This window comes from Erythranthe guttata, chromosome 5 (genome assembly GCF_056151865.1).
Source record: "Erythranthe guttata isolate IM_541 chromosome 5, IM_541, whole genome shotgun sequence".
In the NCBI taxonomy this organism is placed as follows: Eukaryota; Viridiplantae; Streptophyta; class Magnoliopsida; order Lamiales; family Phrymaceae; genus Erythranthe; species Erythranthe guttata.
This window is the reverse complement of record NC_142537.1, coordinates 15,999,982-16,025,055: the sequence shown is the minus strand read 5'-3', so window position 1 is coordinate 16,025,055 and position 25,074 is coordinate 15,999,982. Positions and strand designations below refer to the sequence as shown.

At 35.3% G+C, this 25,074-nt stretch overlaps 4 protein-coding genes and 1 long non-coding RNA gene across 7 annotated transcripts; 2 read left to right on the top strand and 3 right to left on the bottom strand.

The window, feature by feature from the left end:
- The first annotated feature begins 1,220 nt into the window (after positions 1 to 1,220).
- Positions 1,221 to 1,551, top strand: LOC148770763 (uncharacterized). Its single transcript, XR_016031146.1, has 2 exons — positions 1,221 to 1,350; positions 1,494 to 1,551. It is a non-coding gene; the product is annotated as an uncharacterized LOC148770763 (long non-coding RNA).
- A 534-nt stretch (positions 1,552 to 2,085) lies between these two features.
- On the bottom strand, positions 2,086 to 6,011 carry MURE (ALBINO OR PALE-GREEN 13). The gene is made up of 6 exons (XM_012980820.2): positions 3,918 to 6,011; positions 3,315 to 3,431; positions 3,069 to 3,244; positions 2,814 to 2,959; positions 2,429 to 2,578; positions 2,086 to 2,294 (listed from the first exon to the last, which is right to left on the bottom strand). The coding sequence occupies exons 1-5, from the start codon at positions 5,761 to 5,763 to the stop codon at positions 2,560 to 2,562; spliced, it is 2,304 nt and encodes a 767-aa protein (XP_012836274.2). The 5' UTR covers positions 5,764 to 6,011; the 3' UTR covers positions 2,086 to 2,294; positions 2,429 to 2,559.
- A 1,350-nt stretch (positions 6,012 to 7,361) lies between these two features.
- LOC105956914 (transcription factor EGL1) lies at positions 7,362 to 12,189 on the bottom strand. The gene is made up of 9 exons (XM_088817773.1): positions 11,800 to 12,189; positions 11,527 to 11,681; positions 10,405 to 10,659; positions 10,134 to 10,230; positions 9,981 to 9,995; positions 9,817 to 9,873; positions 8,900 to 9,715; positions 7,732 to 8,181; positions 7,362 to 7,642 (listed from the first exon to the last, which is right to left on the bottom strand). Exons 2-9 carry the CDS (start codon positions 11,649 to 11,651, stop codon positions 7,571 to 7,573), a joined length of 1,887 nt encoding a protein of 628 aa, XP_088673899.1. The 5' UTR covers positions 11,652 to 11,681; positions 11,800 to 12,189; the 3' UTR covers positions 7,362 to 7,570.
- A 2,316-nt stretch (positions 12,190 to 14,505) lies between these two features.
- LOC105956915 (ASI1-immunoprecipitated protein 3) lies at positions 14,506 to 20,985 on the bottom strand. 3 transcript variants are annotated; one of them, XR_016031145.1, is made up of 8 exons: positions 20,501 to 20,963; positions 19,762 to 19,824; positions 18,484 to 19,239; positions 18,254 to 18,388; positions 17,901 to 18,075; positions 15,934 to 16,474; positions 15,692 to 15,778; positions 14,506 to 14,967 (listed from the first exon to the last, which is right to left on the bottom strand). XR_016031145.1 is itself a non-coding variant. In XM_012980823.2 (8 exons), the coding sequence occupies exons 1-8, from the start codon at positions 20,876 to 20,878 to the stop codon at positions 14,707 to 14,709; spliced, it is 1,824 nt and encodes a 607-aa protein (XP_012836277.2). In that variant the 5' UTR covers positions 20,879 to 20,985; the 3' UTR covers positions 14,506 to 14,706. The 3 variants fall into 3 exon arrangements, 2 of the variants coding, with proteins under 2 accessions (XP_012836277.2, XP_012836278.2); XM_012980823.2 differs by having other exon boundaries at positions 15,934 to 15,993; positions 17,992 to 18,075; positions 20,501 to 20,985; XM_012980824.2 differs by having other exon boundaries at positions 15,934 to 15,993; positions 17,992 to 18,075; positions 18,490 to 19,239; positions 20,501 to 20,961.
- A 1,125-nt stretch (positions 20,986 to 22,110) lies between these two features.
- LOC105956893 (5-amino-6-(5-phospho-D-ribitylamino)uracil phosphatase, chloroplastic) lies at positions 22,111 to 23,523 on the top strand. The gene has a single exon (XM_012980801.2). The coding sequence runs from the start codon at positions 22,585 to 22,587 to the stop codon at positions 23,509 to 23,511; it is 927 nt and encodes a 308-aa protein (XP_012836255.2). The 5' UTR covers positions 22,111 to 22,584; the 3' UTR covers positions 23,512 to 23,523.
- Positions 23,524 to 25,074: the final 1,551 nt, after the last annotated feature.

Genomic DNA, 25,074 nt, shown 5'->3' with positions numbered 1-25,074 from the left:
ATTTGATCAAAATAGTAATTAAATTCATATTTATCTAAATATTTCATTTTTTACAAATATATACTTAGTGATTACAATGAAATTGAGTCACTAATCAAATTCAACATAAAACCGAAAAAAAAGAGACCTTTTATTAAACCTTGTTGTAAAGTTAAATGACATGCACAATCATAATTAGTATAAGAAATCAAATACACATTTACGAATTAACCAAAATAATAATAAAGTATATTCAAAACTCTATTAAATTAAATGTACCAAAAAAGTATTCTCTAGCCTCCAAACATAAAATACATTATCAAACCAAGAATAACAAATATCCATAACGAGTAATAAAATATAGTTAATTACTATTTTTATCAATTGAAAACTATGAAATATTAATTAAAAAATAGTTGTTACAAAAACGCTTATTTCATTCATCAAATAAATAAATAAAATTGATGGCATATTTTATTTTCTTCCAAAATTGTCCAACTCCTTAGCCACATCATCTAATTTATTTTTATATTTTAAATGCCAACTCATTCAACCAACCATCACATTACCTGTTATAGCAGGTCATAGGACCAAAATTCTCAACTTTTGTAACTTACAGGACTAAAATTCTGATTTTGAAACATGGTGGGCTAAAACTCTCAACTAGCAAACTTACGTCACTAAAAAACTCATTTTGCCTTAAGTTTTATACTTTTATTTTTGGCTTTAAACTCACTTTGCACCCTGAACATGTATCATTTTTGCACTTTATACCCTAAAAAATAATAATAGCACTTTACATCCTCAAAATTACAATAAATCATTCATACTGCACCATGACTAACTTATAAAATTCAACGAGCTCAACTTCAGCGAAGTGCTAAAATGTTGAGTTTCAAGAGTGCAAAATGGAATTAAAACCTTTTATTTTCCAAAAATATACAAAACATCGATTAATTAAGAGTAAAAAGCAGTTTGCCTCCTAAACTATGGGCCGATTTGCACTTTACCCCCCAAACAAAAAAAATTTGCACGTTTTTACCTGAACTCGTTAATTCGTTGCACGGTGCCCCCTAAACTCAATTTTCCGGCAATTTTAACCGGAATGTGAAAACATGTGCTTTGCACGTGAGATTTTTAGGGGTAAATTCGTCCATTCACTTGTATCTTTAATATTAAATACAAATAAATATTAAAAAAAAAAAGAAAAAAAAAAAGAAAAAGAATAAATAAATAAAGGAAAAAGAAGTTGTTCTTCAAGCTTTTCTTCTAAACCCGTCAATGGCGGCCGCCAAAGAACAGAAGCGCAGTCTGCACATAGTAATGTTTCCAATCGCCGCCGCTGTAATTGCAATTCCGCAGCGTTTTCCGGTAGCTATTCCGACCCCCTTTTATCGGATATTCACTAACTCTTCCGTTTGGAGGTTTCATTTTTCTTTTTTTTTTTTATTGGTTGTGCTGAAAATAACTAGGGCTGGATTTTTTGCGTAATTTTGAATTATTCTCCGGTGGAGGCTCCGACTGCGGACCGGTGGCGGCGTGGCAACGGCCCAACCAAGAATTGCGTTTGATGGAAAATGAACGGTGGAGATTAATTGTAGACGGAGAGGAATAACAGGGGGTGTTGAAATTGGTGGTTGTGGCGGCCATAGAATTGCTATTCGGCGGCGGAGCGAGGTGGTGCTGGTGGTGGTTTACTGTAGTGGGAAAAGGGCAGGAGCAAGACGCCATTTTTATTTTTATTTTGCGCAATTTTCAAGTTTTTCTCAGTTTTTCTTTTTCCTTTATTTATTTATTATTTTTCTTTTCTTTTTTCTTTTTTTCTTTTTCTTTTTTCTTTTTTTTTTAATATTTATTTGCATTTATTATTAAAGATGCAAGTGAATGGACGAATTTACCCCTCAAAATCTCACGTGCAAAGCACATGTTTTAACATTCCGGTCAAAATTGCCGGAAAATTGAGTTTAGGGGGCACCGTGCAACGAATTAACGAGTTCAGGTAAAAACGTGCAAATTTTTTTTGTTTGGGGGGTAAAGTGCAAATCGGCCCATAGTTTAGGGGGCAAACTGCTTTTTACTCATTAATTAATTATGTAATTTACCCAATTGCAAAATCAAAGTGGTACATATACCCATTAAGTTGCAAATATTTTAAATTTTTCTTTACATTATTCCTCATTAAGACCAAAAAATCTAATGATTCTTGAGAAAATAAATACATTTCTGGCTACACTAACTCATTTAATTCCAATCCATTTGCAATAAATATTAAATATTAAAAACTTCCTTCCAATAATTGTTGAACTTCTCTCAGTCTGCACAAAACAAAATAAGAGAGATTCTTGTGAACAAAAAAAAAATCATAAAAAAGGAGATAAAATTAATTTATTAATCATAGTAAAAAAAAGATATATTTCATAATTAATTTCATGATGTAAAAAAAGGTCACCTTAAAACGATGAACTCCCGAAATGCTCGGACTTCTCGATTATCAGATAGTTTCCTCACAGGAGGTACAATGCACTAATCTGACGAAAATGCCCTTCCCTACCTTCAACTAATCTCGATTATTTTGCCGTACTAATGACTCTCGGGCAACCTGCGAGGGGGTGCATAGAGAATTTTTACGCTAACGAGATTTTTAAAATGAAGTATATTACAATTAATACTATTTAAACTTAAAAACCATACATTATAAGTGGCTAGTTTATTTTTTAGGGGGGCAAATACACTAAAATATAGAAAATAAATTTAAAAAATATTATTAAAAAATCGTTTTTTTTTAATGTTCGTAAAAACGTAAGATTAATTAGTGGATAAGGGTACTAACTAACCTCCATGGAAATTCACTTGTATCTATTCCAGCTTGATGTAGTTCATCTACATACTGCAGTGCTTCTCTGCATTCCTCTCTATCGTCAAAGAACTCCTTTTTCCCGCCTTCTATTTGATACGTTTCGTGCCCTTTACCAGCAACCACCTATCGGAAATATTAAAAAAAAAAATGATTTTTTTTTTTCAAATTTAATTTTCTTGCCTGAAAATAAAAATTTTGTGAGATAAAGAGCAATAATAGTACGGGAACTTACAACCATATCGCCTTCTTCACCCATGGCGACAGCACACCGTACGGCTACGCGCCGAATATCGTGCAAAAACAGCCTATTACCGTTAGCAAGAGGCGGGTAATAATCATTTTCTCCGTGTTTTAAGTAATCTTGCATTGTCCACCCTATTCCAGACAGCATGTCGTCCAATATGTCCACTGCCGATCAAATATATAATTAAATACATGCACACATACGTACGTACGTACATACATCTGAAATACTTACATGGATCTTCGTTGTTTGGATTGTCTGATGTTAAGATAGTGACGTCACTTTTCTCTGTTGCTATTTTTGCCATCATCGGCCTCTTCCCTCTATCCTTCTCTCCGCCACAACCAACCACTTCAAGAAACCATGTAAGAAAATCGAGTCAGAAAAAAAAAAAAAAAAAAAAAAAAAAAAAAAAAATTGGAGATTTAAATTCCATCGAAAAATTGGCAGGAAAAAATACATCCCAGAAGAAAGTTGATTACAGAAGCTTCAGAATTACTACAAAATCTCGTACACCCTCTGTTTCAAAATAACTGTGGCTTAAGGTTTCGACGCTAATATCACGAAAGCTAATAATGTAATACGGCTAAAGTATCCCCTTCCAAATGATTCTCAGGCGAACGAAAACATTTCTTCCCAAACGACAATTATTTTTTTTTCTAACGAAACGAGTAACTGAATTACGAAACAAATAGTTAATTTCGATTGTTCTTGCATGAAAAACATCGAGATTTCGATCACAAAGTCACAAACACTTCCTTGCAATTAACATATGATTGATGTAAATTTCACTTACCGAAATAAATAAATAAAATAAAAAAGAAGCCGTATACGTACCAGTAATAATCCTCCTAGGCGAAAGCTCTCTGACGAAATCAAGAAGCCTCGACAAAGCATCGGGCGTATGCGCATAGTCCACAATAACACCAAACGCCTGCTCTTCGTCGATCAACTCACACCTCCCCGGCACAGCATCGACTTCCTCGATCCCTCTCACAATATCCTCCAAAGGCGCACCCACCGCAATTCCCACAGCAACCGCCGCAAGAATATTACATACATTATGCCGCCCTAGTAACCCCGACGAAATCTCCAAAATACCCTCCGGCGTATTCACCAGAACCTGCGTCTCGAAGAGGGACAGCTCCACTTTCAAAGGGTAAACATCGGCATTCTTGTTCTCCATCGCGAACGTCACTACGGGTACGTCAGGATTCCCTTTCGAAATAAAGAAGGGCGCGTTCGGATCGTCTATATTCACGATTTTACGGTGCCTTTCCGGGTCCACCATCTTCGAGAAAAGCTTCGCCTTTGCTTCCCTGTACTCCTCGTGGGTCCCGTGAAAATCCAAATGATCCCTAGTCAAGTTTGTGAAAACCGCTATATCGAAATCGATCTCGTCGCACCTTCCTAAAGCCAATCCATGTGAAGAAGCTTCCATAACAAGTGCTTCCGTACCGTTGTGCACCATTTTCGCCATCAATTTCTGAACCAAAACTGCGTCGGGGGTCGTTTTGGTCGATTCCAATTTGTTGTCGCCGTGAATGTAATAAGCAACAGTGCTCAACATACCCGTCCGCAGCCCCATTGCCTCGTACATTCCTTTGATCAAGTACGAGGTTGTTGTCTTTCCGTTTGTGCCCGTTATACCGATCACGGACAAGCTTCTAGAAGGATGCTTAAAGAACGAAGATGCTAACGCAGCAAGAATTACGCTTGTGTCCTCTACTATGACCAACGCTTTACATCCTAACGTATCGTCTATGTCGATTTCTTTACTGGCGATAACTGCAACTGCACCTCTCTTATCGGCCTCGGATAAATACAAATGCCCGTCTGTTTTTATCCCCACACAACATACGAACAAATCGCCACTCTCTACAAGACGAGAATCGTGGGAAATACCCTTGATTTCGATATCTAAGTTGCCGTAAACAGATATCGGAACCACTTTGCTCTCGTCCAATAGTTCGGCTAATGTCATTTTGAACTTAGGCTCGACAATTCTAGCCTTGGTTTTGCCAAACTCGTCCAAATCGAGGTCGAACGAGTTCGAAAATTCGCCTTCACCCATCTCGAAATCGGGCTTCATCCCAATTCCATCTTCGCCCTCGTCGTCGTCGGAAATGTCGGCCAGCCCTTGAAGCTCGGTGATTTCGTCCAAATCAACGACCTCGTCGGGCTCCAATTCGTCGGCAATTTCGGCTTCCGGGTCGGGAATTTTAACCGGGCGGGGCTTAATCAAGCCCTTCTTGATGAATTCCTGGCGTTTCATGGCGATGGCTATGTCGATTTCTCCGAAGAGGTCGTCGCCGGAGTCGTCGCCGTTGACGGAGGCGGGGGTATCCTCGGTTTCCTCGAGGGCTTTGAGGAATACGGGGAGGTCTTTCTCGTACTCTTCTTCCTGGAGCTTGCGCGCGCGGGCGGCCTGGCGTTGGATCTGCTCGAACTTGTTGACGCCGTGCATGGAGTCTTCGGGGGCTTCCGGTGGGTCGTCGTCGGAAGGGTTTGGGTAGTATTTTCCGTCGGGGCCGATGGCGGAGACGGCGGTTGAAGAGGAGAGCAGTGGTGGTTTGAAGTGGAGGGTGAATGAGGCGGTGGTGGAAGTGGGTTTGAGCTTTGAGTAGAAGGAGAGAGGCGGCGGCGGAGGGAACGGTGGCAGAGAGAGGAAAACGAGGGGCATTTTTGCTCTGTGTGTGTATGAGTAGAGAGAGTAGAGAGAGAAAGGGAGGAGAGAGAGAGAGCGCCGGAGAAGAAAGGGGGTTTAGCTCTACTCTGTGACAGTGGAAGTGGAAAGGATAGGGGTTTTGGGCTAATTAGTAATTAGACCAAATTCCACTTTCCACCTTGTACTTTAGTTCAATATCATTTTACCCCTTATTCTCTCGATTACATCGATTTCTCCCCCTGTACTTGGAAAATTGTATCAATGTGGCCCTAGCAGTTAGTTGACAAATATTTGACATTAACACCGTTTGGTCTAAGCCCTGAAATTACAAAAACGTCACCCATTTCAGTTTAAATAATTATAAAAAAAAAAAAAGGAAAAAATTTAAAACAACGAGAAAGCATAGTCCACGACGACAACCACAATTTATTTTTATTTTTCTAATTTTTTATAATTATTTAAACTAGGAGGAGTGACTTTGTTGAATTTTCATACCTCAGACCAAACGGTGTTAAGGTTTCAGGTCTGAAAACTAACGAAGAGGGCCACATTGAGATAATTTTTCAAGTGCGGGGAGTAAACCGATGCAATCGAGAGTAGAAGGGGTAAAGTAATATCGAACCAAAGTAAAGGGGGGAATGGAATTTAGCCTAGTAATTATACTGCATTAATTTAACGGTCCTACATTGACCCACTGAATGACCAACACGTGTCCATATATCAAGTTGTAAAATAGTATTAAGAATATAAAGTACAGTTAAGTCCTAAGCTTAAATAAAGAATTATAAATGTAGAAAATACATACAGTAATTATTCAGTGCGAAGGAAGTCAAAGGAGATAAGATTCGTGTATACTACAACCTCAATAAATTAATACTCGATAAATTAATAGTATCGATTAAATAATAGTTTCTCTCGGTCACAATTCGGTGAAAACGTGTTAAATTACTAACTCGATAATTTAATAATTCGATAAATTAAAAGAATTTTCTAGTCCCGATTGTATTAATTTACGTACAAGCAAACTACTTATCAATAGTCGTCGTTATTGTCGCCTCTGCAATAGTCTGTCTTCTTCGATCATTATCGTTCTTCCTACAACGTCGCAGTAGCAAAATTAGGGTTCTGACATCTTTTTATCTCGAAAACGACGTCTTCATCTACGAAATGACAGACCGAACTTGAGCACCACCACCATACGTACGCAGCCTAGTTTCTTCTCCTCTGATACGAAGAAAGGAAAATCAAGACGTACGGTTTTTTTCACTCTAGTTATTATTTTGCAAAAGTTCAATCTAGTATAGTTGATTATGAAATCGACGCTTCTAGTGATAATTTTGTTGTATTAAAAAAGTTTTTCTTTTTGTACAAGCCTGAATCGGAAGAAAAATGCGAACAATATACGGAACGTGGATATTGGTACGAAATTTTTATGAACCTTTCATGAGATGATAGTCGAATTGCATCTAGTTCATAATTGCAATCTAATTTTCGAAATTAGGTCCGACACAACAGAAATCCATCGCAGAAGAGGAACCATAACTAGATTTTGGCTCGATGATTTTACGCAATAAATTTGCACGCGTCAGCACACATACATGTGGGTGTGTAAATTGAATAGTAATCAAGATGCATATATATATGAATGACAAAATCACACCCGATAAAATTCACCGAATGTAACATCGTACTCAACAAAATAATCACTAATCGGAAAAAAAAAATCCCTTCAAAATTACATGATAATAAAGTTACATCATACAATTGTTTACACACAAAACAATCGACACATCTATAAATTATTCGTGGGCACCGTTTTTCATCAACATTTTCGGATAACTTTCTGAAGAGCTTGCCTCATCACACTTGGTGATGCACTTTTCACTCCCTTACACTGCAAAAAGAATATTTTACAGAGAATAAGTTATTAAACTCAATTATAAAAAAAAAAAACGTAAACGCCGGATAAAAGCACACACAAACCTTAGCTTTTATCGACATGGAAAAAATCCCGTCGCTGTTAGAAGATTGAACAGTTTGCGAATGCAAATTCAGTTTATTTACGGCTTCCATAACTTCAGACAAAACAGATTCCCTCCAAATACACCTCAACTCGATCAACACATCCTTGTCCGAGATCTTGATGGTTACATTGTCTGTCGAAGAATCTTTCAGTCGAACCCTTCGATTAGCGGGTCCCGTTTTGTCCAAATCACAAGCTTTCCTCTTGCTATTGGTTAGTGGCCTCTTGTTGCTATTGTCAGTTTTGGTGGGGCCGTAATTATCGGAGGTCCTTTCAATGGCATCGTGGGATTTACTTTGTGTGGTGGATTCTACCTCCGTTGATTCTTTGTTGGATTCGAGCTCTTCGACTTTTCTCTCGAGACCTCTCAAGTACTCTATCGTGTGGTCGAGTATTGATACTTTGTCGGCCTGCAAAATTTCAAGAAAATGCAAATTTATGCAATGGGCTAAAACATTTTTGGAGTTTTTGGCACACGACAGTCGTGTATTCACTCAAAATAGGGGGTGGAAATCGGACGGTTTGGTTCGGAATTAGCACTTTAGAAAAAAATCTGATTTTTTTTCAAGTGGAAAACTAATTCCAATTTTGTTCCAAAAAAATCGAAATTTTAGAATTTGGAATGAAATAACTTGTTACAAAATCGAAAATATTTGGATCGGGATCGGCAGAATTCGGAAATTCAATTTTTTTTCACCTATAATACAAATACATAATAATATTTATTATAAGTGTAATTTTCGGAAACAAATTCGGAATTTTTGAATGAAATAACATGTTCCAAAATCGGAAATTTTCTGATCATAATAGGCGGAATTCAGAAACTCCATTTTTGTGTCACCTATAATACAAAATACATTGTGATATTGATATTATAAGTGTAACTTTCGGGAAAAAAAATCAATTTTTTTGGAAATTAAAATCGGATCGAGACAGGATCAAAAAAATCAGAGATAGAACTTTCGGAATTCAGAATGATAAATATTGTTCTAAAATTGGAAAATCTTGGATCGAAATCAGAAGAATTCGGAATTCCGTTCCAATTTCCATCCCAAATTCCAATGATATATTAAAATGCACACACACACGAAGGGGATTTTCGCAATTAAGCTCGAGAATTTTAGTTACCTTGCCACCAGACGGGACTAGAGAACCAAGAATCATAAACCTCTCGTTTATTTTTTCTCTTCTCTTCCTCTCAGACAACACATGATTTCTATCAACTTCATCGACTTCCGGTTTAGAAATCTCCTCCTCGTTTTTCTCATCTTTTTTACCGTTTTCAATCCGGTAATTCTCGTGCATTTTACCAACCTCAAACAGCACTTTCTTCAGCAACCTTTGTGGGGGCCCCACCGTGGTAGTGTGCGTCTTGCAACACGATATTCTATCCCACCCAGTAAAGCTTGATTCTTTATTCCCGTTTCTGACGTGCGGGCCCAACATCAACTGGCTGGAACTCTTCAATAAGCTCGAAAGTACACTCTCATAATGAACATTATTATTATTATTATTGTTGATGTTGTTGTTGTTATTGTTGCTATTATTGCATTCTTGATTCTCATGAATTTTTACGTCGGAAAAAGGGACAGCTGTCGCGTGATTTTCACGAGTTTGAGACACGCAGTCGCTGGAGCTTGTGGAATTGTTCGGGCCGTTGTTACTGTTGGCTTCATCCTTAAATTGCCAGCTCATCATTTGAGAAGCCTCTTTATCAATATCGTCTATTAAATTATTCGACTCCTCTCTCAGCAAATTGTCAGCAAAATCACCTGAACTGCTCTCGGGGGAGGAAACTTCCACGTCACCACAATCCGTAATAGCATGATCGAGCACTTCACAGTCGAGGTCGGTGCTATTCGTCGGAACATCGGGAAAATCTTCAGAAAGGCCCTCCAAGAACGATGTTTTTACATGCTGAACCAGATTCCGATCCTCCGGAACCTTTTAGAAAAAAAGAAAAAAAATACGATTGATTTTTCGTTTTTTCAGTATATATTTCGAGAGTAAGAAAGTAGAGAATGAGTTTTTGACAAGTTGCGTACTAGTTCGGTTGTTCCTAGCTCAACGACACCGTCTAAATGTGGAAAGCATACTATTGTCTGCAAGTTAAGAAACGAAACATTGTGAACAAAACACTCTTTCGTAAAATATCTACGAAACAATTAAAGTAAGGTTCTCTCGGTTAAGAAAAAAACGGTGTTCGAACCTTGATTGATGCACTCTGTAATAAAGCAACGTCAAGTCCAGCCAGTCGAATATTATATAGAAACGAAAACCGAAAAATAAGTCAGAAATTTTCTAATTAATCACTTTCTATTAGATATTAAAAAACGAAAAAAGACAATTCGATAAAACTCGCCTTTGCAAGCAAAGAACGAGAAAAGACTTTGGTGTCTGCACGGTGTGCATTGCGTAGCCAAACTGTCCCGTTTTTCGCTAATGTCTTTCCAGGCAACCTTACAACAATTTTAAACGAAAAAAAATCAACATAGTAATTTATTTATTTTCGACATGCCACGAAACTCAAAGTCGTCCCAAATAACCGTCGGATTATTATTATTAAAAAGCCGAAAATCGAAAGGAAAAAAATGGTTCAATATATATATAGAGAGAGAGAAGAATTTGTATACCCTTGTCCGACATTGAATACAAACGACATGCAAACCAAGAAATACCACTCGGCATCAGTTAGATCTTCGGGCGATAAAGCGGCTGTAGGCCTTTTAGGTTGAGGGATGACTTCGCCTAATGATAGAGACTCGTAAAGTTCTCTGAGTTGATCACTTCGTTGTAAACCGAGTTGATCCGTATCCACTTCTACAGTTTGAACTGTTTTTCTTGTTTTAATATCTCCGTTATAGTAACCGTCGCCCCATTCCAACGCACTAAAGAAAGAATCATCAATATGTATAACTTAGAAAATAGGTTCTTAGTTAAATTCCACAAGAAAATGCAGAATAAATAAATAAAAAAAAAAAATCGATATCATTATGAAGGATGCAAACAGATAATCCTCCCTAAATATTTTCTTGATCCAACATGGGAATTGGGATTAGTTAATAGCTGTGTAGCACGGACACGGAAACGGTGATACGGGGAAACAGACACGGGAAAACGGCATATTCCAAAAATGGGGATACGGGAGCTTGGGGAAACGTGTAACTCTTAAAATTATAGAGGTATATTTATAAATATGCTATATAAACATAATAAGTTTTTATTATATATAAAATTCTTTTTTTATATATTTTTATACAAACGTATTCAAAATAAATTTTACTATCAACTATCAATTTGCAATTGATCATTGGATCGTCTAAATAATTAGGGAAGCAACAAAAAAATTAAAAAAAATTGCTATTCAAAAATGTTTCTAACTTTTTAGAAATTGCAAAGTGGCCCATAAGGTGTCCGGCAGGTATCATCGAGTGTCCGACACGAAATGTATCTGAAACGCGAAAACGTTAAAAAGTTGAAGTTTCCGTGCTACATAGATTAGTAATACAGATTTGAAAATATCCAAAAATGTCAACAGCAAAACTTTTCGGTGCAAGCCGAACTACAACTGGCCCCATAAAAAATCAGATGGATTTTCATCAAGAATCGAATAATTTGCGATTTCACGACATTATTGAACAATGAAATATTCTTCAAAGCTTCTACAAATTTCAAGATTTAGCAAGAAAGCAGAAAGAAAGACAATATTTAATTATTTATTTATTCTATTGAAGAAATAAAAATTGAAACTTTACCCATGTTTTTTAGCAGAAATGGACCAAAAGATTCCATAGCTCCATTGGATGCTCCTAACTGCAAGAGCAAGCTGTTTCCTTAATTTCTCCAAAACCCTCTTCTGGTCTTGGTCTCCACCTGCCATTGTTGAGTTCTGAGAAACCTCTGTATCTACCTACAAATATAAACAGCAAAAAAGCCCACTTTTTTTTTTAGTAAAATACCAATTTAAGCAAAGAATAATAAAAAAGATTCGACGGTTGACCCCTCAAGTATGGAAAGAAAGAACTAACCTTATTGGATCTGTACACAGTACACTTCTAACTAGTTTCACTGTGAAAACAAGCAAGAAAATCAAGGCCACCACCTGTTTGAGAAATTGCCCCAAAGAACTATTGCAAAAAAATACAATGGTAATTAAATGTAAGGATAAACTGTTGAGAGGGAGTAAATGAATTATTGAATCTTGATGGTTATTTATGAGTTGGAAAAATTGGGGAAAAGGATGAAAAAAACCATTGAAGATCTGGGCTGAATGGTCAAGGAAGAACAAGGACCTACAGTTTGATTAAAGAAAAGAGAACCTGCTTTTTTTTTTAATTTATTTATTTATATATTATTAAATATTTTTTATTTTGTGGAAATATTATTTTATGGTAATTATATAATAAAGTCTACACCACACATGGATAATGGGGCTGCTGCAATTAAGTTTGATGATACAACAATAATAGTAATGACCAAAAAAAATGGGTAGTTGGATAATATTATTATAATAATAAAGTTGGATAAACAATTGGATGAATGGCCAACTTGCACAAGTATTTATTCCTATAGAATTTCAACAATAGTATAAAAAGTTAGTATTCTTTTTCTTTTCTTTTTTTAAGAAATTTAAAAGTTAATACTCGATAACTAATAATTTGTTTAAACAATAAATTTATTCGATCTCGAGTTTGTAACGACATGATAAATTAATAATTCGAGAAATATATTTGTGAGAATTCATATAAACTCTGTGAAACATATAAATTAACACATATAAACTGTATTTGGTGTATATATCTTATCTTATATATAAACGAAAGAAAAATCAGGTAACCATAAGAACACCAATCACATTTTGTAATTATATATTTTTTTCCTACTAATTTTCTAGTTACATGAAGTTCAAAATTCAAGTCAAACCAACATCAATCTCTTATTTTCAACCATGTGTTTCTAATTATATTCACAAGTTTCTTTCTTTTTATTTTTAACTCTAAATTTTTGAATTATAATTGTTTCATTTCATTAACGATTAATTTCATTTTATGACAATTAAGTTTATATAATCTTTTACGGAGTGATCTGTACTTTGCAGTTTGCACTATCAGATTTCTATAAATAATGTAATTTAAATATCACTAATAAATTTTATTACGATACTATAATATATTTTTCTTATTATAATTGTTATTATCGAGCATTTAAATAGTAATTTTGTATTTTAAAAAACACTAAAAAGGTAGTTGAGAGTTGAAACTATTTATAGAAATAATTAGGAAAAGAAGAAGAGAAAAATAAAAGTATGTATTAATTGCAATAACTTCCAAAATTGTAGTAATTAATTGATGAAATCTAACAAGTCAATGCCCCTCGGCCTTCCCCATTTTAAAAGGGTAGGCGGAGATCCTTATGTCACCACTTCTATTAGGGTAAATTCCACTTTACCCCCTCGTACTCTGCCTGAGAGTCACTTTACCTCCTCGTATTCTCAATTTTATCGATTTACCCCCTTGTACTTGTACAATTTCCCATACAACCATTTTCCTTCAATTTTTGTCAATTTTGACTCTAACGCCATTTGGTCAACTCTGTAAATTACAAAATTGCCACTGCATATAACGCGTTGTTTCTCTTCCGTCAATATTATCAATTCTTCTTCTCCCACCACTTCCCCTTCCAAGATATCCCCAAATTGAACCCCTAACTTAGTAAAAATCAAGACCAAAAAATTGATCGATTCCACCCAGTGCAAAGAAAAAAATATATGAATGTGTGAAACTTTCTCTTTTCTAATCTCGAGAGCCAAGATCGAAAAAATTCAATATTTACGTAAATATTTTGACTCTTGACCAAATGGTGTCAGAGTCAAAATCGAAAAAAGTTGACGAAAAGGGTTGTATTGGGAAATTGTACAAGTACAAGGGGGTAAATCGACGAAATTAAGAGTACGAGGGGGTAAAATGGTTCTTGGGCAGAGTACAAGGGGGTAAAGTGGAATTTACCCCTTCTATTAATCCAAATCTAATGCAATTATTTATTTAATTTTTATTAAATGTCACAAAAACTTTATTATCAAAGATCAATGTATTGCAATTTGCAGTGCTGAAATGTTAAATTTCGTTTGCATTTTGCTAATACCGGTTTGACTTCGAACGAGATTTTGATAATCTTCTAGTCTAAAATTATAGCCCTCTAAAATTACAAAAACGCCACCTCTCACAGTTTAAATAATTATTATAATATATATATATATATATATATATATATATATATATATATATATATATATATATATATTAAAAATTGAAAACAACGAGAAAACATGGTTTAAATAATTATTATAAAAAATATATATATTAAAAATTGAAAACAACGAGAAAACATTGTCCACGACGTCAGCTACAATTTATTTTTAATTTTTTAAATAATTATTAAAACTTAGAGGGGTGTCTTTTTTGTAATTTTCAGACTTAAATCAAACGTTGTTAAGGTCAAAGGTTCTGAAAACTAACATCGAGGGCCACATCGAGACAATTTTTCAAGTACCGGAGGGCAAATCAATGCAATCCAGTGTAAAATGGGGTAAACTGATATCGAGTCAAAGTACGAGGGGGAAAGTGGAATTTACCCTAACTTAAAATATCAAATTTGTGGGCAGGGTTCATTGATTAATGAATAACTTCCTTATCCGATACCTAATCTTGATAATTCAAGTTGGATTAGAAACCGAATTCGAACCAGTCAAACTTACTACCAATCAAGTAATCACAGCTTTACATAATAAATTTTCCTCCAAACCCTTCTAAAACCAAGGTTGATGAAGAAGTACGTACACGGGTTCAATCGCCAAACTACAGAGCGATTAAACCTACTTACAAACGAAACGAAACGCCAAATTATAAGCAATTGTTGAAGATAAAAATGAGTATGTGTTAGATAGCATTAGCCTCGACAGGATTTTCCTCAGTTTTGTTAAACGATTTCTGGTTATCTAATACCGGTATACATTCTTCCGTTGTCTTCTTCAGGTTATCACGTGGACTAGCCAAACTCTTATCGGGATCTTCAAATTTGACAACAGTAGGCAACGGTGCAGTACCTACAGTTTTGGAAGAAGTTCGTCCTTCTATGGTCAATGTGGCAGCATCATCTCTAGAAGCATACCACGTATTCCCACAAGCAACACACTCCAACTGAAATACATTAGAACCTCGATAAATTAATAACCTCGCTTAAATAATAAATTTTTTGGGTCCCCACTCGGTAAAAACATACGAAATTATTATTTCGATAATATAATATTTCGCTAAATTAATAAAAAAATTGCTAGTCCTGACTGGGATAATTTATAGAGGTTTAACTGTAATCGGAAAATAGAAGCATCAATAAATTCACATTCACAGTCGATAAATCCTAAATGTTTGGCCGTTCTTTTGGGGCTATATTTCCATTTTATTATGAGAAAAGATATTTTGAGAAGAGACATTTTACGCTGTAGCAGATGACTAAAGGTGTTTTGGAATAATGATTCGGAAATAAAGTAATGTTTGCTTGTATTTTTAGTAAGGACATTTGCTACTACAACACTCAAAAATCATGTTGGAACTCAGAGAAGGTTTCGATTTTCTTTCCTCGAAAGATTTTGAAGTCCAATTTGAAAAACTTAAGAAACGAAAATTTATTTTGGGGAAGGGTGGGGAACTAGTTCAAAAGGTGGGCCAAACATTGGTATCAAATTTCTAATCTCATAAAAGTGGGAGCAATGATCAAAATGTTACAGAACTTCGGTTTAAAGGGATATTTGGTCAACACCAAGCTAGGAAGTCAAATTGCTTGCCAAATCAATGTATTTTGATATTTCGGCACAATAGAAACGCAGCTTTTCACAGTATGAATTGAAGAAGCTAAATTACGAACCTGATAGCGGTCTCCAAGTCCAGTCTGAATAATATCTGTCAACCCGACTTGTTTCTCCATGCATCTTTTACAACGAGCATCAGTCATCTGAGCAGAGCAAAGACAAACATAAGAACACCAAACTCAAAAAAGAAAAAGAAAAAAAGGTAATCGTGAAATTGTTGACATTAGAGACTAAAGAGCAGCTACAATAGATCATATCCATATACTAAACGAAGAAATAAAAAAAAAAACTAAATAACCTGCAAGTGGCCAGACTCCTCTGGCGCCCTGCTCGCTATTTCTTCTGCTGTTAGGCCTTCCTGGGAAACAAAAAGTTAAACATCAATTAATAAGAATTTTCCGTAAAATCAAATCAAAGAACTACAAAGAACTTTCCATGCTTAAGATGTCTATAACTAGTACAGTAATTCGGTTTCAACTCTCGCATTTATATGAATGTCGCGAATTCAACTACTGATTTATTGAGCCAAATCGTCTCGTTTTACAGAAAAAAAAAATTCATCTGAAGGAACAAGTTTTAACATCAAATGCACGATCTCAAGAACGTTTTACTTCTTCGAAGGTACTACAAAATATAATCAATGCTTGATTTAATCATGCAGCTAAGTCCAGATACAATTGGATAAAGCTCAAATGAAAACACGAGAGAGAACAGTAATTTCCCGTAACTCGCATTTTCACATTGAACAAAAAAGTTTACAGAAGATAGCATTTGCCCCATCAGTGGAATGCCAAACATGCAGAAAAGAATAATATGGACCGACGACTGTGGACAAGTTTCTATTATATTTATAGAGTAAAAAGCAGTTTACCCCCTAAATTAAAGCCCGTTTTGCACTTTGCCCCCCAAACAAAAAAAATTTGCACGTTTTTACCTGAACTCGTTAATTCATTGCACGGTGCCTCCTAAGAGGAATATTCCGGTAATTTTGACGGAAATATGACTACACGTGTATTGCACATGAGATTTGCAGGGGCAAATTGGTCACTCCCTTACATTATATATTTTAATATTTAAAATAAAATAATAATAATAATAAATAAATAAAAAAGAAAAAGAACAAAAATGAGTTGTCATCCACTCATCCCGTAGACCACCATGGCACCACCATTGAAGCAGTCTTGCAGCAGCTGCTGGACTTTCTCCATTTCTTCTTCATCTTTCGTTTTTTTTTCTTTTCTTTCTTTCAATTTTTTTTTGTCCCTTTCTTTTCCCTGATTCTAAATCTTTTTTTTTTTTTTGAGAACAACAATTTATCAATTCAACAACGACGATCAATTATAAGGAAGATAATAAACAACAAGCTAAGAACCTCGAATTCAGAACGATGGAATATTAAAATCTGAAGAGACGACCCAAACTTAAATCTTCTTTCGTTTGTTTTTTTCTTATTTTCTTTCAATTTCTTTTTCTCCCTTTATTTTCCCTGATTCTAATTCTTCTTTCTCGTTCATCACTTAGTCTCCGTAATCCAGTTCCCACAGATTCCGCCGCCGCGATTAACCTGAACAACTTCACCACAACAACCGAGAACCGACTCCGACAACGAGACCCACCCCCAAATCCCAGCCCACAACCTCCCACCATCCCATTGCGAAACGACTACGTTTTGACGCCGACGACGAGGCTAATGGATTAATTCCGCTAGTGTCGCTATAAAATCCGGATCGGTGGTTATCGCACTGATGGTGTCGGCATACGAAGGTTGAGACTTTGGAGACCCGAAAATTTCGATTGGTTGTACAGATCTTGGCTGCATACTTGAAAAATCAACTGATTCGGGTTATTCCAAATCATTGTCACCTTCACCTATGGCCGTGAAGGGAGGAGTGAGGCTGCCGGTCGTCGGAAAATTAAGGGACTTGTTGAAATGAGAGTGTTCGGTTCTTTGGATTGGGGGATGAGTTGGATTTGGGTGGTGTGGGCGACGGATGACTGAGTTATTTAATTTTTTTTTTCTTTTTTTTTTTTTTTAATAATTAATTTATAATTAACATATAAGATGTAAGTGAAGGGACAAATTTACCCTTCAAATCTCACGTGCATCGCACATGTTTTAACATTCTGGTCAAAATTGCCGGAAAATTGAGTTTAGGGGGCACCGTGCAACGAATTAACGAGTTAAGGTAAAAACTTGCAAATTTTTTTTGTTTGGGGGGTAAAGTGCAAATCGACCCTTAATTTAGGGGGCAAACTGCTTTTTACTCATATTTATATGTGTACCACGTGGATTTGATGTAGTGCAAAAATAAATAAAAGGCCAGAGAGAGAGAGAGAGAAGGAAAAGGAACCACACCTTTAATTCGGCAGGCGACATATTCAGTACCTGTGCAGGTTCCAACTCCCCATTCAGAAGCCGACGTGTTAATGCAGCATTGCTCTACCAAGAATAAGTAATTTGAAGAAAAAGTCACAAATGGAAAAAATAAAAAATAAAATAAGAATCGAATGTATAAGATGGATTAGGAGCATAAAAATATAACCAGAGGAGATCTAAATTGAATCAGGAAATTGCATTAGCACATCTACAAAAAAAAAAAAAAGCAAGCGGTGACTACCTTAAGATTGAACGATAACTGCCGCAGTTTTTGGTGATACTTATGAAAATCGGCAGAAAGACCATCATACGCTGCTTTCTCGAGTGCAGCTATGGCAGAAAGAGCCCCATCAGGCCAGACAAAAGATTCGAGATCCTATAAAATGTACCGAGAAGAACCACGTCAAAGAATTATAGAATTAGTTGCTAAAAAAATATATAAAAAATTAGCATCTAACTGAAGATACTAACATTTACATTGGGAGTCTTATCAAGAGATCCGCTATTTGGACGATCACCCTTAGTACCAGGACTTTTAATATCTGGGCTATCCCTTTTCTCCCCTTCAGTCTGCTTACTACCCAGAGGAGTGCATATGAAATGGATAGATTCAAGAAGCTTATCCAACCACTTGTCGCGCTTTGTTTCCCCAGTCAACAGATCGAATTTTGAAAGAACGGCATAATATTCTAATAAACTAGTGTTTTTCCTCGGAGTGTCTAATTTAAGTAGTTGAGATTTGCCAAGTCCGCGTACATCCTCCTCCTTAGAAACATCCAAATGCGCGATGTTTGTTCTCCTAAGAGATTTCTTGTTCTTCAGTTGATCTTCATTATCCACGTCAGCGTGTTCAGGCACAAGGTCCGGAATGTCTCCAAGGCGTGCAAGTGTCTTTTGAACAAGAACATCGATCTCGTGTTGTTTACTCTCTTCGTAATCTTTATCTGTTAGCTTAAAGAGCTTCCGCTGCTCGGTGTCATATACTTTTTGAACAAAGAATCCTGGGTGTTGCTGTCGAGCTGGAATCTGCTTGTGAAGAGGTATGAAGTGAACCACGCACTTGTGGAAAATGGATTCTGCAGCTATTTCATCTCTGTGGAAACTATAGAACAGTTCTCTCGTATCAATTAACTCCCAATTTCCGCCCCCTTTTTTTACTGCCTCCTCTGGACGATAGAACCACTGCCCAGTTATCACCAATTCCCCTCGCCCGTTTTGAGCAATGTCCTGTACACAACAAAAATAATATAAAATAAACAATTTGATACTAGTTTCCTCAAAGACAATAAAACCTCATTGCATGAATTTCCAATGCAAAGTAGATTAAGAACACTAACAGCTAAACGACTTTCAACGAAAACCTCATTTTAGGTTACACCAAGAACCTTTTGGTGTTAGGGTAGCATGTCAAAGATAAAGGTACAGTCATTTAAATTCGGGAGAGGAGTTAGTTAAGCTGACTCAAACCTATTCTTCCATCTTTACATGAAAACAAAACTTCCTTTTAGGGACAACGAACACTCACCTAATATCTTGTTACACCGACGAACACAACAAAGACGGAAAATTATATGCAGGACTCCCAAATGAGCATTGTGCATTAAACCATAGCATAAAATTCGAATTACATGTCCTTCAAGAGGTCTAAATAAATTGAAAAGGATATTTATTCCTTATACCAACTAGGGCAAACATCCTTTAACCAAGCTCTCATTCATCATAGGAGCTCAAGCTTAAAGAAGTGGTTACCTTAATTATGGCCACGTACGGCTTCTGGTTCTCATTCTCGGGTTGGAAGAATGCTGGATCCTCCTATATACAAGTAAAACAAGTGTGAGAAGAGAAACAACTGGAACACAAAATGACTAAACGAATGAGTTAGGGATCGTTTGGTTGCCAAGATAAGATTAACCAAGATAAGATTAAATAATCTAATGACACCCAATTATATTATTAGACCTTGGAAGGTCCACTAAAAAACATGCCTAGAAGGCAAGATAAGTCATGATAACATAATATTTGCGGGTCGACCCAGCAAGTTATTGGGAATACGAAACATCAAACAAAGTCCAGGTATTTAGTTAATAATGGCTTATCTCCCAACCAAACGAGACCTAGCTCATAGATACAAGGGTACTAAACAAATAATAAAATTGGAGGGATTAATAAACTTCGCACTTGCATTGTCCGTCCGTTGTGATCCTTATTTCCAATTGACATATTTGTACTATAAATCAAACACATTATTCTTCAATTCCAATTTACATACTTGCACAAGAGCAAATCAAAACCTATATATATATAAAAAAATTGAAATGCAAACAAGTTCAATCCAACATTTTCTTATCATCGATCCGACATTCCATTATCAATTGGCGGAAAATAAACACTTTGAAATCAATTGGGGGAAATAAACACTTTGAAATCAATTGGGGGAAAAGATGAACTAAGTCGAAAAATCATAGTAATCACTGAGATTAAAACTCACGAGCGAATACTGATTGCCGTTGTACTCGAATGATTCGTAATGATTCTTCCTCCCTCTGCCTTTGCCCGAAACCCTAATCACCGAACCCAAGGGCTGCGCCGGCGTATCCTCCTGCTCCTCATTCTCGCTCCCCGATTCCGGATCGGATTCCTCGCTGCTCTTTTTGTTCTTCTTATTCTTCTTATTCTTCTGCTCGGTCACTTTCGCTTCCACGATATCTTTCTCATCTTCGTCCTCGTCCGAGAAGCGTACCAATTTGCGCTTCCTTTTCCCTAGGTTTCCGTCGCGGGTTGGGCTGCGACGCGGCGGCGGCAGCGGTGGCGGCGAATCGTCCTCGTCGTCACTGGTCGGCGCCTGAGCAAAACGACGATTCACCATATTTCTCCCCCTCTCACTCTCAGGTGTGTGTGTGTGCTGTGTTATTTTTGGTTTGGTAGAAATAACGCGCCAATGCCAGACGTGAGGCTTACGCTTTTATATGGGGCTGTGACGGAGGGTAGTTTTGGAATATTTCGTAAACGAGCCAAAAGATATTGGGAAAATTGCAGTTTTGGTCCTCTATGTTGCCCTATTTAGAAATTTAGCCATCTACCTTGTCATGTTTCAGTTTTACATGCAATAACTTAGCAAATATAGTATTTTTAGTCCTATTTTGCATGACTTTTTATTTTATGACGCGACAAATAAACTTGACACATTTTAATTATATGGACGCTTAGAAAATGATAAATTCGACATCTAATTTACCATTGGTAGAACTTTAATTATGTGAGACGACACATTTATAAACCAAATTAGAGGAGCATTTATAATTTTTAAGTGTCCATATAAATAAATTTCTGCGAGTTTGTTAGGTACATCATTAAACGACGGCTAAAATTCAAAGTTCGAGTGAAGCAGGACTAAAAATATTAATTTTGCATAATTAATTATTGCATGTAAAATTGAAACAAAATAACTTATAGGACTAAATCCCTAAACAGACCAACATTACAATTTTCCTAAAAGATATTGGTATGGTTTATTGTTGGGGTTTTTAATTTTTAATTTTTTTTGAAAAAGGAAAAATAAGTACTAACTTAAATTACTCCACATACTATCTAAAGTAAGTTCTCGATTAAATTTTATTGACTTAAATCCTAACTCAAATTGCTCTACATACTATCTAATCTAAGTTCCCGATTACATTTTGTTGACTAAAATAGTAGGGGCTAAATCGTAAAATTGAGAAAATTAAAATACTCCGTTGGCTTGATTCTTACATACTCAAGCTTTTTTTTAAAGTTAAAGTCTATAACTGATGTTACTATTTTATTAATTTAGTATAACTTTTCATATAATTTTAACTTAATTTTGTTATTATCATAATTTATAGACAGCAATATTAACTCAATGCCGCCGGAGTGTTCGTAAAAAAAATGGTCAAATAATAAAGTCAAAAGATGCATATTCATATCATATAAATGTAAGGGTAAATTAACGGTGTAAGAGATTTGAGAGTTGACCGTCAAATTGAAGGGTCAATTTGTTGCACTTTGTAATACATGGGGTACATGCGATACTGATGATAATATAGGGGCGTAATTGTATTTAACCCTAAAAAGAAATCAGTTCGGTTTTCCCCAGGAAGCCCTTTTCCCCCAAAGAGCAGAGACCACTGACGTTGTTTTCGTTTCTCTCTCTAAAATTAGGTGGGTATTTGCGTGTATTGAGAGAGAGAGAGAGAGAGAGAGAGAGAGAGAGAGAGAGAGATTGAACTTCTCTTTGATTGATATTCTTGCTTCTTCGATTTTGTTGCTGATTGGCTGCTTAATTATTGGAATTTGGGTGCTGAATTTTGATGGGTTTTCAATAAAAATACGATCTTTAACTCTTGTTATTTCAGTCCCCAAATAGTGGTTTAAGTAATTAAATTTAACTAGCAGAATATTCTGCCGTGTGTTTCTGGAAAACCTCCTCGGATTCTGCTAAAGAGTGCTTTGTGGAGTAAGAATAATTATCTCTTAGAATAAGAAAAAAACCAAAATTAGGGCTGCCCTGTTTCTGTAGTTCTTGATTTTATAGATAGATATATAGATAAAAGAATGGTGCAATCAATTGCTGCACCTTCCATTTTAGGGCACCAACCGATTTATGGAAGTTATTATTTCAAGAATGTCTTAAACAAGAATAGCCCTTCATATCTTTCAACTTCTATAGGAAGATGGCCGATTATCCCTTCGGTAAAATCGAGGGCAATGGAGTTGAACAAAAGGGCGTATTCGAGTCGTAAAAGGGCCGATTATCTCGAAACAATTGGTTGTGGGTTGGTAGGTGCAATATTCGAGCTAGAAGGAGTGTTAATCGAATATAACCCTAATCTTGAAAACCAATGTTGGTCGATTTTATCTCGAGAAGAAGGAAAAACTCCTCCACAAGGTTTCGTTCTTCGTAGAATAGAAGGTATGAAGAACGAGCAAGTGATATCGGAGGCTCTTTGTTGGTCGAGGGACCCACGGGAAACGAAGAGAATGTCGATTAGGAAGGAGGAGATTTACCGATCTCTGCACGGCCCGGTTTATACGTTCCGACCCGGTTCGGAGGAGCTAGTGAACAGTTTGGCCCGCCACAACGTGCCGATGGGTTTGGTTTCGACCCGACCGAGAAAGTACCTCGAGGCGGGTATTCGGGCTATCGGGCTCGACCGGGTCTTTAGTGTGGTTGTGGCGGGGGAGGATTTTAGTAGGGGGAAACCCGACCCGGAGATGTTTGTGTACGCGGGTCGGGTCATGGGTTTCGCGCCCGAGAGGTGCGTGGTGTTCGGGAACTCGAATCGGACGGTTGAGGCGGCTCGAGATGCACGGATGAGATGTGTCGCGGTCGCCAGCTGTCAAGCGGTGTACGAGCTTGGGGCGGCGGATGTGGTGGTGAGGCGGCTCGATGAGATCACCGTGGTTGATTTGAAGAATCTTGCGGATGTTGAGCCGGACGAATTCGAGTTCCAGATGGAGGTTGATGAAGATTTCTTGTGATAAATTTTAGAATCTTATATATAAAAGAAAGAAACGCTGGGCAACCCTAATGGTATTTCTGTATTTATTTATTTTTAATATTTTTTCTCTACTATTTCTAAGTATAATTTTCAACAATTTATCAAAATTAAAACTAAAGCGTGAAGAATCCTACCTTAATGGTACATCTGTAATAATTTTTTTTTTTTTTTTTTTTATCTACTAATTTTCTAACCATAATTTTAAACAATTATCAATCTCATATTAGTGTACTATATTTTCTTATTATATATTAAATTGATTATCTTTTTTCACTTTTGAAATAATATCCCGTGCATCGCACGGGGAAAAAAACTAGTTATTAAAAAAAAAAAAAAAAAAAAAAAAGGGTAAATGTGTTTACAAAACGATTCTTCTATTAATATTTAATATTGTGTTGTACAATAATATAATTTAGCTCTCCAGCAGCATTCTTTAAATTTTAGTTAACTATTATATTTTACTATTTTTTTAAAAATGTATAAAAAAATATTAAATATATTTATTTATTGAATAATAAACTATTATCTATATTTTATTTATATCAAATAAATTTTATTTTATAAAATAATGAAATTTAAATGTTAAATGGCTACATTTCAAGGTCATATTTGTATATTTCAACGGCTACATTTACGATGACTGTATTCTAATTTATAACGACGATAGAAAAGAATGGGCACATCTTTCCACTGGGCCAAACGCAACGTTGGATAATATATAGGCAATAAATATGTTAAATAAATTATTAATTTTCATATTAATTATTAGTAAATAAGTTTAATTAAATTATTAGCAAATGCAAACTTTAAATATATATATATATATATATATATATATATATATATATATATATATATATATATAATCACGGTTCAATACTTCAAAACATCCATTATTAATTACTATATCAATATAATCTCCACTATTGAAAAATATATAGGATTGAATCAATTCAATATTTAATCAAATGCGTAGACTTAATACAAACTCACTTTTGTTATTAAAATCGATAGTGTGAAAAAATCGAATGAAAAATAAAATAAGATGTTTATTTAAAAAAAAAAATAGATTATAACTCATTCCAATGAATTTAAATCGATTAACCTCAATTGTTGACAAGAACTTATTAATATTATTGAGTATTTTATCATAAGATAATTATTTAAAAATATAAATGTTGTTTATTTTAACAAAAATAGATTATATCTCAATTCAATTAATTTTCTTACTTTAAAAATAATATTATATATGACTACTATATTCAAAATATTATGATGTAATTTCTCTTTTAATAATTGGTTTAATTTGAAAAAATCGTAAGAATTAAATTGTAGATCATATAATTTAATCATTTTTTTACATATTCATTTTATTCAAATATTAGAATCGAATCGTAAGATTTAAATGGATTAAGCTCAAGTTCTTTCAATTTATTTTAATTTTTTTATTATATTATATTTGTTAATAATTTAATTAAAATTCTTTAATAATTATGAATATGATAATTAATAATCCATTAAACATTATTTTTATAATCATTTT